This window comes from Pelophylax lessonae (genome assembly GCF_965119305.1).
Source record: "Pelophylax lessonae genome assembly, chromosome: 4".
In the NCBI taxonomy this organism is placed as follows: Eukaryota; Metazoa; Chordata; class Amphibia; order Anura; family Ranidae; genus Pelophylax; species Pelophylax lessonae.
The window spans coordinates 78,048,044-78,062,350 of record NC_138771.1 but is presented as its reverse complement, the minus strand read 5'-3'; the positions used below and the strand labels follow the sequence as shown (position 1 = coordinate 78,062,350).

The window sequence follows — 14,307 nt, the reverse complement described above, 5'->3', positions numbered from 1 at the left end:
CTGTTGTACCGGGTAATAGGATCTCCTTTCAAATGATGATGGTATGCAAAGAAGAATATGCCGATATAGTGAAGTACCGTTGAAAAAATACTTTATTGTAAATGATTAAAAGATAGGTACTCACATTAGTTCGATAGTAACAGGCAACAAAAGTAGTACTCGCGGCCCCTACTACTTTTGTTGCCTGTTACTATCGAACTCCCCCTCTCCCCCCCCCCCCCCCCCCTCTGCAAGGAGCCTCACAGACCACGCTGCATTAAGGCTTGTTACCCCTGCAGGGGTGCATACCTCCGGTGAGTGCGGGAGCAATTGGAGGGGTGCACCTGTGTGTTTCACTCACCATTCACATCACCCCAAAAGGATTTGAAGCACTTTAAATGTCACTGAGATTTCTGTTGTTCACAGATTATTGGAATATTTTCTCCACACCCCACTGAATCACCCAGCAGTAGAAAAGACTGTTGGTCTACCGATTTCGGTTCTTTGCTGTCTTTTTGGGACTATTAATTTGCTGCATGAGCATTATTTACTGTCACATTTATATTTATATTTATTTATTTTTTATTGTCATATTTATTTAGTATCAGCATAGTTATGATTTACTCTTTCATTGTATAGTTTACCTATATTAGCTAAACACCACACATCAGATTTAGTGTGCTTTTTCACACACAAATTTATTTGCACTACTATTTATTTATATTTGCACTTGTACACTTTAGTACACCAAACCGGTGGACAATTTGTATCATTGCCGGCAATTGGTCTTTTGCTTTCAAATAACACTATAGCACTTTACACTTGATAACATTCCATTTCTTTAGCACTTTATATTAGGCAGCGCCACTTTACCTCACTGTACCCATGCCTTCCTACAGTGACTTGGTCACCTTCAGCCCTCTAAACCCCCTCCTACTACCAGCAGTCAGTTTGTTAGAATTCATGACTTGGCCTTGTACCATAAGCTACGTTACCATCTACTTTGCAGTGCAGCACGCTGGATCATACTTATCTGGAGGAAAAGTCTTGCTGCCCCTTGAGTTCCTCCAGCTCTTGATTCACAAACTGTTTTAGTGCTGCCTGAGGTGAACTTCCAAAAGCCAATGGCTAAGAGCACTGACATGAGTGTTCTGGCATGGGGGGGCGGCATTTCCCCTGTCAGAACACAATAGAACCGCAGGAGCGATCGCATTGTTAGTACAGCGGCTCCTCCTGAAGTGTCAGTTTTTTTCCTTCAGCCCTGCTGGGTTGATCGTAAGAAAACGTTTCGTGTGTACCAGGCTTTAAAGAGACTGAGAGCCATAGTCCACACCACCTTAAAACTTTTAAAAAAGGTTTGCGGCTTCTACCTGTTCTGTTCCTATTCTAGGGTTTTTCAAGGTTCTGAAGACTTTTCTGGTGCACCCATGGTTTTTCTTTGGCCATTATAGAGACTGGAGGAACTCTTGAAAAGATGTTCATTCCTCCCAAGAAGTTCCAGGACCGAAGTAGTGGTTGGTTCTGGTGGCTCCATGGGGTCAGTATAGCCTGATTTACACCTTTCCTGCTCCAAAGTTTCTTCCTTGTCTGCTCTGCATAAATGTTATGGAATACATTCTAGTGATTCTCAGAGTTCAAAACTGGTCTTGGTGGATGTGGCACAGCAACCTGTTCAGAGTCGTGGAGGATTCTCCATTGGCTCATCCAGATTATCCAAATCATCTGTTCCAAAGACCAGTTTGCCATCCTGCTTTACGGTCGCTGACTTTAATTGCATGGCTGTTGAAGCCCAGGTCTTGAGGGACACGTGCATCTCGAAATCAGTGATTCCCTGCACACGGAAGACTTGCCTTTCTATAATTGAGTTTGGATCGGTATTTGGCCCGGAGTACCATTAAGCAGCAGATCTCAGTGCCTGCAGTCTTTTTTTTTTTTTTTTTTGAGACCACTATCTTCCAACTCTTTGATTATGATTTTCATATAGTGTGTCTTTCATGTAGCTTCCTCTGTGTTCTCTTCTGTGAGATCTACATTTCGTCATCTATGCATTTCAAAAAGCGTCCATTGAGCTTATCACAGATTTTCCCCTTTTCTCTTTCATTTACAAGGTTGCCTTTCTTGTTACCACCACCTTGGCAACTGTCTGAGCTTGCAGCTTTGTCCTGTAAAAAAAAAAACCCTTCCTGGTCTTTCACAGGAAAAAAGGTAGTGTTGAGGCTTAGTCTCCTTTCTTCCTAAGGTGGTTTGGGCCTTTTAGTCCAACCAAGGCATCATCCTTTCGTCTTCGGTCTGTCTCCAGATCACCTGACTGGATATCCTAGATCCTTACGGTCTTCCCAGTCTGGCCAGCGAGCATGCGCAGGCCTCAGCTCCGCGCTAGGTCGGCCGCCACATAGTCCCACTGGATGGGGACTGGCTGGCGAGTTAGACGCCTTGTGATGACCCATAGCCCTGGCCACGTCCTGAGTGGCAGCATACCTCTGGCCCGCAGCACCCCCTATTCCAAGATGGGGAAGTGGTCTGTCTATGGTGTGTTAGGTAGTGTCCCCCCTCTCCCTTTGTGGTCTCTCGGGGTGGACGTGGGCCCCTCCCTAGAATGGTCGGACCCCCGGGTTCCCTTCCATTCCCCCCAGCCCCTCTAACAGTCACAGTGGGCCTTTTGGCCACAACCTACCCGAGCCCCCTCCCTGGGTGAGGTAGGAGCTGGCTTTGCCACTTGCTCCAGGGGGGGGGGGTTGATGTGGTTGTTGCTGACCAGGCTCCCTGGATAGCACACAGGGGTCTTTGAGCAGGTTCCTGGCCTCCTGGGGGTTAGTGAATGGTGCAGGAATGTCCTTTGGGCTCCCTGCGGTGGTTATTGGGCTGGGGGCGAGTGGATGTGTCATCATTCGCGGGTCTGTCCCTCACGCGCCCGGATCGGGACGAAAATTTAGACCACGGCTTTTCGGGCCAATTCGCGGCGGGCAGAGTGCCTGACCAGGCTGTCCGAGTTGCTGATATAGCAGACAGTACTGCCGGATGTGTGCCTCATGCCAAACATTGAGGCCACGGCTTTGCAGCCTACTCGCGGCTGACAGATCTAGCTGTCCGAGTGATTGGCCAAGCTGCTGATCAAGCTAACAGAGCTGCCGGTGGACTTGTGACTCACATGGCCGGATCAGGCCCAAAATGTAGGCCATGGCTATGCGGCCTACTTGCGGCTGGCTGGAGCTGTGGACGGGCGTCGGCCTCCCCACTCCTCTGCCTGGTGCCCCCTTTGCACCGTGGGGGTGCTGCATTTTTTAGCAAAGTGAAGCAGCTATTATTACTGTGTGGGTGAGTGTACTCTGCCTGCGCATCTGCGTCACGGCGGGTCCTTTCCCCCCCTCTAGGGGGCTATGTCCTATTATGCCCTCTATGGAGGGCGACCCTTGGAATGCTGCAGTTACTGCGTCAGAGGTGCCGGTCCCCTTGGGGCTGCAGTTCCTCAAAAGCAGCACAGTTTTTTTTTTTTTCCTTTTTTCCCCGCCTACTGTGACAAGTTTGTCGCAAGTCAGTGGAGTTCTAAATGCAATATGGCAGTGTTTCCATAGTCTGTGTCCCTTGAGCAGTCTCTGTTCGTACGTGGACAGTCCCACCTGTGAGAGACTCTCAGGTTTCCAGGCTAAATAAATAATAATATTAATAAATTCACCATAATTCTGGTGGAGGAGTCTCCAGTTTTTAAAAGATCATTTTGACAGGAGAGCCAAGACTTTGGTCCGCCACATGTTTTACTGTGGCGGATTCAGGTCCTTGGGCCGGTGTTCACTGCTTCTCTCCTTCCACCTGCGTTGACTTTTTGGCCTCCATTGAGATCAAGGACTCATATCTACACATCCCTATCTCCACTGGACACCAGCGTTTTCTCTACTTCGCTTTAGGACAGGAGCATTATCAATTTGCGGCGTTACCCTTTGGTCTCGCCTCCGCCCCCCAGGTTCTTTACCAAGGTGCTGGCTCTGGTGTTGGCATTACTGTACCAATAGGGGATTTCGGTACTGGGGTACCTGGACGATCTCCTATTGAGGCAAGCAGGAACCCATAGAGGGATAATCGCAGGATCTCCTGGACCACCCATATTGCTGTTCAGAGCTTGCTACCCCTTTCAGGGGAAAGCATTGTGGTGAGTGCAACTCTTATAGGGGCACTGCATCACCGCACAGAGCACAGCCAAGTAAGAGTTAAAGCACAGCATCACCGTCTCACTTATTCCTCTGGCTTCTTATGTATTTGGGATACCAGTAGCACCTCAGTAGGATCACAACTTAGACTTCATTTTGGACTTTTTTTAGCACTACAGTATCTCCATAAAGTTATGTGGCTTATAGTCCATCACAGCACCTAACATTGGGACTTTGGAAAATACAATGGGCTTACCTGGCCAGATATTTTCAGTGTATCCAATGCAGTCCAGATGTCTCACTCCGTCCGCAGATGACGTCACCTCTCCTGGGCTCAAGCTCGCCAAATTGTTGTGGAATTTTTCCTCAGGTACAAAATACCTGTTACCTGTTAGTCAGTGATACCAAATCAGACAATATATATAGCTATATATTGTCTGATTTGGTATCACTGACTAACAGGTAACAGGTATTTTGTACCTGAGGAAAAATTCCACAACAATTTGGCGAGCTTGAGCCCAGGAGAGGTGACGTCATCTGCGGACGGAGTGAGACATCTGGACTGCATTGGATACACTGAAAATATCTGGCCAGGTAAGCCCATTGTCTGCTTACAATGTTTTTCAGTCCATCCAATGACGTCCAGGTAACTCTGTTTTATTTTTGACGTAATACCCTCTTAAAGAACCTAAACCCTTAGTCGGTGTATATATTGCTACTAAGTACTAACATTTGTGGTTTGTTGCGAAAGGTGAGGTTGGGTCAACCCTCACCGCTGTGGGTGTCTTGGACACGCAGGAACGTGACCCCCAGTTGTGTTCTGGTAAAGCGGTCTCATTTCGGAGTGTCCATTTGAGACGTAGCAAGCATTGAATGTATATGACTGTTTTAGCCTGACATTTTGTATACATCTAGAAGGTTTCTATCTCTATGATATATATATATGTAAACATATGCATATGGTAATAGGCTGATTTTAAGTTAGAAGTTACCCTGATATTGTGTATCGGTTGAGGGCCGAAGTCCAGGTCAGGGTAGTTAGGAGTTACCCTGATATTGTGTATCGGTTGAGGGCCGAAGTCCAGGTCAGGGTAGTTAGGAGTTACCCTGATATTGTGTATCGGTTGGGGCCGAAGTCTAGGTCAGGGTAGTTAGGAGTTACCCTGATATTGTGTATCGGTTGGGGCCGAAGTCCAGGTCAGGGTAGTTAGGAGTTAACCTGATATTGTGTATCGGTTGAGGGCCGAAGTCCAGGTCAGGGTAGTTAGGAGTTATAGGTAGTTATTCTATATCTTGGATAACAGTGAAATGGGAAACTGGGTTTCCGTAGATACCGACCAGGGGTCGATGAGAAAGGTCATTAGGACCATGGCCTTAGAGTGTATGGGTAACAGGGTTACCAGATAAATGGGGCAGACCAGGGAGTTTGCATTCGAAGATTAAATGCTCTGGGAGCATAGTCTTTGGGCTACACAGCCAATTAAAGTGTTCTGTAGTTGGACAGCTAATAATCCTAGTTGTAGGATAAGATAAGATAGGATATGACAGATTTTTGTAAAGTGTATGAAACAGATTTGGCAAGAACAAACTTAAAATCAGTTGCAGAAATATGGAAGCAGAAGAAATCAAAGTAAAATGAGATTAACTCGAAAGACATTTTGTTTAAGATAACCATTCTAAATGCCAGTCAAGGCATCCTGTAAAGGCCAATAAAGTATCCAGAAAATGCGAGATAGGTATGCCACGACAACTGTCACTGTCCAAACTCTGCAAGAGTTCGGTTGGAATATCAATTTCAAGAAATCTGCCCTGATACCTTCAATGAGACTGGATTATCTAGGTCTGACTCTGGACTCCGCTTTGGCGAGGATTTTACTTCCCCTGGACAAGATGCAAAAATTGCAGGGGGCGATCCGGTTGTTAGCATACAATCTGTCCTCTCTGCAAACTTGCATGCGGGCCTTGGATCTGCTGGTATCAACCTTCGAGGTGGTTCCGTTTTCTCAGTTCCACACAAGACCCTTACAAAATGAGATTCTCGTAAAATGGAACAAGGACCCAAAATCCTTGGATGCTTTGATTCAGTTGACTTGGCTTCACTCGTCAGCACTCCTTCCTGCCATTTTATTGGACAGTAATAATCACAGAGTGCTGGGAAAACTTTGTGCCCAGGCATCCTGGATGGTGGAGTCCAATATGCCGATAAATATCTTGGAGCTCAGAGCGATAAAGCTTTGTCTGAGTCATTGGATGGCTCGTCTGCAAGGTTGCCCGGTCCTGTTTCAATCGGACAATGCCACGGCAGTGGCATCCATCAATCATCAAGGGGGCACCAAGAGTGTCTTGGTGGCCCGTGAGGTGGCCGAGATCCTGGATTGGGCAGAAAATGTTGTTCCAACCCTTTCCGCTGTGCATATCCCAGGAGTTGAGAACTGGCAGGCGGATTACCTGAGTCGTCGGGTGTTGGATCAGGGGGAGTGGTCCTTGCACCCAGGGGTGTTTCACCTCCTGTGTGTCCAGTAGGGGACACCTGATGTCGACCAGTTTGCTTCTCGATTCAGCAAGAAGGTTCAGAGGTTTGTGGCCAGGTCAAGGGATCCTCTGGCCGACGCCACAGATGTGCTGGTGGCTCCTTGGGGTCAGTATCAGCTGATCTATGCGTTTCCTTAGCTGAAACTCCTGCTGAAGCTGCTGCGCAAAATAGAGGTGGAAGGGATTCCAGTCATTCTAGTGGCCCCAGACTGGCCTCGCCAGTCTTGGTAGGCAGACCTGGTAAGGTTGGTCGCCGATGCGCCTTGGAGGTTTCCTCTCAGGGAAAATCTGCTGTCTCAAGGCCTGATCTTCCATCCTGCTTTACAGTCACTCGCTTTAATGGTGTGGCTGTTGAAAGCCAGGTATTGAAGGATAGAGGTCTTTCTGACTCTGTGATTCCTACACTATTGAAGGCCAGGAAGTCTACTTACAGGAAGATTTATAATCGTATGTGGAAATCGTACATTTCATGGTGTGAATTGTTGAAAGTGCACCCTGACTTGTTTTTGGTAGCTAGCGTTTTGACTTTTCTTCAAAAAGGGTTTGAACAGCGTTTGGTTTTGGGCACTATTAAGGCCAAGTGTTGGCTTTGGCTGTGTTTTTCCAACGTCCTTTAGCTACGCATGCCCTGATACGCACTTTTATTTAAGGGGTGTGTCATATAGCGCCTCCAAGGCGATCCACGTTACCTCCGTGGGATCTGAAATTGGTGTTTTCGGTTCTTCAAAAACCTCCTTTTGAGAACATTAGGGAGATTCCTCTGCTTACATTATCTCAGAAGGTTACCTTTTTTGGTGGCTATCACTTCTGCTTGCAGGGTGTCTGACATTGTCTTGCCGTTAACCTTATCTGGTGGTCCACAGAGATAAAGTGATACTTCAACCTAATAAGTCGTTTCTTCCTAAGGTGGTTTCTGATTTCCATTTGAATGAAGACATTATGCTGCCTTCACTCTATCCTAAGCCCAAGCATCCCAAGGAAATTGCTTTGCATTCATTGAATGTGGTTCGGGCAATAAGAGTTTACCTGGTAGCTTCTGAATCTTTCAGGAAATCAGACTTTTTGTCCTTACTGAAGGACCTCAAAGGATTGGCTGCGTCTGCTGCGTCCATATCCAGATGGGTCAGGCAGACGGTGGTTCAGGCTTATTCACTGAAGGGTCAGGTTCCTCCTTTCCCTGTGAAGGCGCATTCTATTAGAGCGCTGAGTGCCTCTTTGGCTTTTCGCCATCAGGCGCCGGTGGTGCAAGTTTGCAAGGTGGCAACTTGGTTGTCAGTGCACACATTTTACAAAATTCTACAAGGTAGATTTGTTGCATCCCCTGGCCACAAGGTTTTGCAGGCTGCTGTTTAAAAGAGACTTGTTTGTTTCTCTTTAGGTGTTTTTTTCATTCATGGGTGAGCTCCTGTTGTTCCTGCTTGAGCTTCAGGTTACCCATTTGGGTAAGTTTAGCCTTTGGAGTTTACGTTAACTATTTGGCTTGCGTTCTTCCCACCCCTTATGCCTACACTGCTTTGGGATGTCCCAATGGTATAAGAAGCATAAGAGCTGCGTCTGTCATGGACAGTAGAGAAAACTGGGTTTTTGTAAGAACTTACCGTAAAATCCTTTTCTCTGAAGTCCATTAACAGACACAGTACCCGCCCTCTGATATGGGGATGGTTTGTTTCACTGCTTGCAACAAAACTAGTATGCTGGAGCAGAGTGTGTGGGGTTAGGCCTATAGGTACAGCCCCCATAGGTGTGGAAAACTGTTTTTTTTCCTGCCTAGTACTCCTGTAGGGGGCAGCAAAACCCAGTGGTATAAGAAGCATAAGAGCGGTGTCTGTCAATGGACTTCAGAGAAAAGGATTTTACGGTAAGTTCTTACAAAAATCCAGTTTCTTGTCTTGCCGTAAAATCCTTTTTCTCTGTTGTTCATTGATGGACACAGCACCCCCCCCCCCCCCCATAAGTTGGGGGTTATGTTCTTCTGACACTGCTTGTTACAAAACTGAAGAGCTAGAGCAAGAAGTGGGAGTTTACCCCCTGGGACTACAGAAAAAACAGGGGGACCTGTACTTGGGAATATTAAAATCAATACACTCAAATAGTGAAGACACTTAGGCTGCTGCTGATAAAAAGGAAAAAATTCCCTTAAAGTGGCTGTGTGCAAATGTGTCAGCGCTGCTCTAAGATGTAATAGATAAGTGCAATTATGTGATGTGGTGTGAATTCACTTCACTCGCTAAAAATAATAAATAAACTGTGCAAATATTACAATAATAAATAAATAGTACCTATGATGCAATTCTATGTGATAAATCTACAGTAGCTTTTATAATGTAAAAGGAGGGATCAGCAGCGGCTGCAGCATTGGGAACATGTTACATCTTTTATTATCTTTTAAACCGATTCTAAAGGAGGAAAGAGAAGAGTTCACCAGTCCAGTTCACCAGTTTGGTTCAGATACACAGATCATTAAAATATACATCACTCCCAGTTCTTAAGCTCTCCCCTTCTCTCCTATTTTTATTTGTACAAGTATGACCTGGCCCTTAGGCATTAAGAAATCAAAATTTCACTTTTAGAAGGGAAACTTTGACTTTAAAGATCTCAGCTATGAAAATGTACTAATACTATGTAAATTAAATAAGGCTTATTGTAATTTTGGGTGCATATGACTTATTTTTTTTTTTTGTTTTATTTTTTTTTTTTTAAGATTTGAAAAGGAACGATTACACCCCTGATAAAGTCATATTCCCTCAGGATGAACATACAGAGTCATCAACCGATCCTGACAATTCCACCAAAGAATCAAAACATTCTATTCGTTTGATGCTGTAACTTGGAAATTACAAACTGATGACAAATCTCACATCCTGGCTCTAAGAGATGGAGTTGGATTTTGCACATATGTGCGTGCTGCTAGAAGTCTTTTGTTTTTATTTTTTAGCATTTTTTAAAAATATATGTATTTTATAAATAGACTTTTAAAGCTTCTGCCTCTGCTGGTGGCGCAGATGTTGGCAGTCAATCAGCCCAGAGTCTGCCTGCAGATTCATGTTCATAGGCTGGGATGACGCTGTGCTCTTACACCTGAGCTGAGCCATACAGGAGGTGATCTGCCTGTGGTTACATAACAGAGCAGTCTTCATTCTGCAAGACCTTCTTGTAGAGTTTATGAAATATATTCAAACTTGACTTTTAGCTGTGTATAATCGCTATCTTTTATACTTTTAAATTTTACTGATTCTTTAGTAAAGCCATGATCAGCAGACAACTGTTGTAATATATAATAGGGGAAAGTGTCCCTTCAAGTTGCCTTGTAAAGAGAAGTGCTTTTTATCTTGTAAGTCATGCGTTCTCCAGAAGTTTTATCTTCCAAAGACCTCAACTGTACAACATGTATATCAAATGCGAATGTACACAGTCTCTTATGGTTTTTATTGATGTATTTAAACCCCTGTACAAAGATCATTGTTGTTATGTGGTACCTGTTTAATGAATTGCTAAATTGTAAATTATGGGACACTGCAATGCAGCTTAGGCAATGAATTCTAACTTAATTATTACGGATGTTGAGAGAGCATTTATGTCCAGAGACACATTTTTTTTTTTTTTTTTAGAGGTACTAAATGCAGGTTTAACCTGTAGAACCTATATGAAGCTCTATACATTTTTAATCTGTAGTGTATCTTATAGATACAATACCTATCAAGGCACGAACAAATTAGCTGTTAAAATTATTTTATGTTGCTGGGGAAAGATGAAATATACTGTATACCTTTTTATATATCATATAAATCTTTTAAAAAAAAAAATGAAATAAATTTATTCTTCACAAAGTTTTGTACAGTGCTATTTTGTAATTTATACACGTATACAATTCAGCAATGATGTGTTTATTGTAACCATTATACATGAATATATATATATATATATATGTATATGTATATATTTACTATTCTCATTTATTTCTGAAAAAAAAGGTATTTGCTGCTTTGCTAAGATCACAAAAACTTGGAACAAAACACAGAAATAAAGGGAACAAAAAAAAAAAAAGAATCAACGTGCAGTGATTTCTAAGAAACAAAATATGGTTGGTAGTTCCCTGCGAGGCGCCTCCATCCCTATTGTACATACATATGCAGAGTTTTGCCCATTGGAACTTTAGATGACGGGCCACACAGCCAGTAAAAAAAAAACAGTACAGGCTCATTGAGTATATCCCAGCAATAGAACTGGTCATAATGCCAAAATGTTGGCCCAAATTTACAAATCCATTACATGGTTACATACAGTAATCAAGTAGTCCATGGTAAATGTGTCATAGCATCTATGGTGACCTGACGCATTTAGTGAGTTTAGTCTCACTCTTCATGGGTTGATGCATAGACATAACGTAAAATGGTTAAAAAATAGAACATAGTAATGAACATGGAAATGTATCAGGTAGATTGAAATGTAGGAATCAGACTAAGGGATCCATACTCACAAATATGCAGGATGCTGCATGCCAAAGTCCCACCAGTAGCCACCGGAAACATCTGTCCGGGAGCTGTGGGTAAAGGATCCAAAATGGGACAGCAGTGAGAAACAGGACAGATAGAAAAACGGGCAAACAGAACCATCCAGCATGGCCTACCAGGATGGGGTCTAGAAAAAAAGTTTCTCTTTCGCTATTGACAGACACCGCTCCTGGTATTCATAACCATTGGGTTATACTGCCCCCTACAGGAGTAGGACATTAGGCAGAAAATAATTCTGGCTACACCCAGGGGCAGTCGTAGGGGGTATACTCCCTCTCTCTGCTATAGCCACTCAAGTTTTTTTTTTTCTGCCTAACCAGGAGTAAGGACCTAATCCTTTGCTGGGATCTTTGGTCCTGCCAAAATGTTTTTCTTTTTAAAAAGACAGACATTTTTTCTCTTGGATTTTGCCTGTGAGAGCTACAATCAACTAAGGGACTGGGCGACAGGCTGTATAATCTAGATCACAGGCTGTATAATCTAAATCCAGTGGTCACCCCAGTCTGGCCAGCGAGCTCGCGCAGACCTTGGCTCTGCGATAGGTCGGCCGCGACATAGCCCCACTGGATGGGGGCTGGCCTGCGAGTTCAACGACTTGCGAGGTTGCATACGAGTGGCAGCGTTTCTCCTGGCCAACATTCCCCCCCCCCCTCCCCATTTCAATTGAGAGGGGTTTTGTCTGGAGCAGTGCCTGCCTGGTTCCTGGTATGGTAACTGTCCCCCCTCTCCCCCTGGAGGGTTTTGGAATGGACGTGGACCCCTTCTTGGGACGGTCAGACCCCCGGGTTCTCCTCGTTCCCGCAGGCACCCCCCCCATGCCGAGTCCCTCATCCTGCCCCCCCTCCAAATACGCTGGGGCTGTTTGGGTGGTCTGGCTACTGTTCCTGGGGTGGGGGCAGGGCGCTTATGAATGAGTGGAGCCTTGTGGGCGACAATTTCGGCGGTGGGGGCCCCTCCTCATCCCCTGGTGCTTTACTTCCTGATCGGTGCATGCGTAGAGCATATTACCCTGGTGGCTTCAGGCGCTTGTTTCTGTGCGTGGTGAGTCTGGTGGGGTCCTCTCCCACTCTGCTGAGGATCGCTTTGTGCTTATGGCTGGTGACCGGGTGGTGCTGCCAGCGTGGAGGGGGTTGTCCCTTATCAGTGTTTTACACTTTTTGTGGGGTCCCCCTGGTGACTCATGGAGTAGAGCACATTTTTCCCACCTGATTCCCTCTCTGAGGCTGTGGGTCCCTCCGAGTCCCAACCATTCATCCATGCACTGACGGCAGAGATGGCTTTGAACGGGCAGGGATTCGCCGTCCTGCACTCATAGTCTAGCCGGGAACAGCATGCTATACTTCAGGCCTTTTTGGTGTAGGGCCAGCTTGACGTGGTCGAAGGATTTGCGCTGTTTCTGGGTTTCCACCGAGAAATCCGGAAAAATCATTAGCTTGGCCCCCTCGTAGCACAGGGTCTCCAGCCTCCAGGTCTCCCTCAGCACCAGGTCCTGGCCCCGAAAGTTCAGCAGGCGGAGGATAAATGTGCATTGGGGGGCCCACGGCAGGCCGGCATCCGATGTGCATGCTCTACTGCAAAGAAAGGTGAAAAGGCCGCCTGTGGGAGCAATGTGCAAAGGAGCCGTTCGGTGAAGTCAGCAGGGTTAGGATCCTCAGCACCCTCAGGCAGACCCAGGATCCGCAGATTGTTTCTCCGATTACGGTTCTACGAGTCCTCGGCACGGAACTCCAGGGCCTTCACCTTGACGCGGAGGGTATGCAGGGAGGCAGTATGGTCTTAGAGCGTGTCCTCAGCATCACTCACCCTGCGCTCCACCTCCATCAGCTGGGTACGGAACTTGTCCATGTCTCGGCGAATCAGGCCAATATCCATCTGTACAGAATCGACCTTGCCCGTCAGAGCGATTTGGCAGGTGGTGATGGCCTGCATGAGGGCAGTAAATTTGCTGTGTTCTCGGAGCGCCGGATCATCCCCCTCCATCTGGGTCGCTATATTTGAAGAAGCACGAGGCCCGGCTTTCACGCCGGCCGGTGTGGCAGAAGTCTCCGTAGAAGACTTGCGCGACACCGAGGACGGTCAGCCCCTGGTCATAGCAGGTAGGGGAATCCCTCAGCAGGTACGGGCCGGACAAAGGATAGCAGGGCGTCAGTATAGCAGGATAAAAGCCGGGCAGATCAGCGGAGCTCTCTCGCGATGCGTCCTCTCTAGCCACCATCTTGGACACGCCCCCCATTTTTTCAGGGTTTTTACTCAAACCTGTTCACAGTCCCCAGGAAGAAAGGCAAAGTGTGTCCAATCCTGGACCTCAAGGCGCTTAACTGGGGGTACAGAATTTAAAAATGGAATCCATTCAAACGGTGGTGGCAGGGAGATTTCCTCGCCTCTATCGATAAAAGGATGCCTACCTTCACATTCCAATATGTGCCAGTCACCAGCGTTGTTTTGCTTTGCTGTGGGAGAGGAGCATTATTAGTTTGTGGCATTGCCCTTTGGGCTTGCCTCCTCGAGTCTTCACAAAAAGTGTTAGCCCCAGTGCTAGCTTTGCTATGCCGGGGGGGTTGTGGTACTGGGCTACTTGGATGATCTCCTTCTGCAAGCTGAGTCTCCCTCTGCTCTGGTGGAAAACCTGGAGATCACAATATAAACACTGCGGGAGTTTGCCTGGATTCTGAATTTTCAGAAGTCTGCTCTGACTCCATCCGCAAAGCTGGACTATCTGGGCCTAACTCTGAACTCGGCCTTAGCCAGAGTGCTCCTTCCTCTGGATATACTCCAGAAATTGCAAGCTGCACTTCGCCTCCTGGTGTCCAACAGATGATCGTCCCTCTGGACTTGCATGCGTGTGCTGAGCCTGATGGTGTCTACCTTTTGAGGCAGTTTCGTTTGCCCAGTTCCATACGAGGTCCCTGCAAAAGGAGATTCTGACCAAATGGGACAAGACTCGGCAGTCTCTGGACAATCAGATCTGGTTGAGTCGGGGAATGAGGGAGTCCCTGATATGGTGGCTTCGTTCTCCGGCGCTTCGGCTGGGAAAATCCTTCCTCCCCTTGTATTAGACAGTAGTCACCACGGATGCCAGCCTGTCTGGCTGGGGAGGCGCCCTCTGCAAGCATTTTGCTCAGGGGATCGGGATGCTGGAAGAG

At 46.3% G+C, this 14,307-nt stretch overlaps 1 protein-coding gene across 1 annotated transcript in view; it reads left to right on the top strand.

Annotated features, from left to right (window-relative positions):
* Positions 1-9,883, top strand: part of LOC309553129 (transient receptor potential cation channel subfamily M member 7-like) — a 250,318-nt gene extending 240,435 nt beyond the window's left edge. The window contains exon 39 of the mRNA XM_082254029.1: positions 9,355-9,883. Coding sequence (XP_082110155.1) covers positions 9,355-9,479 — 125 coding nt within the window. The 3' untranslated portion in view covers positions 9,480-9,883. The remainder of the gene's footprint in view (positions 1-9,354) is intronic.
* The last annotated feature ends 4,424 nt before the right edge of the window (positions 9,884-14,307 follow it).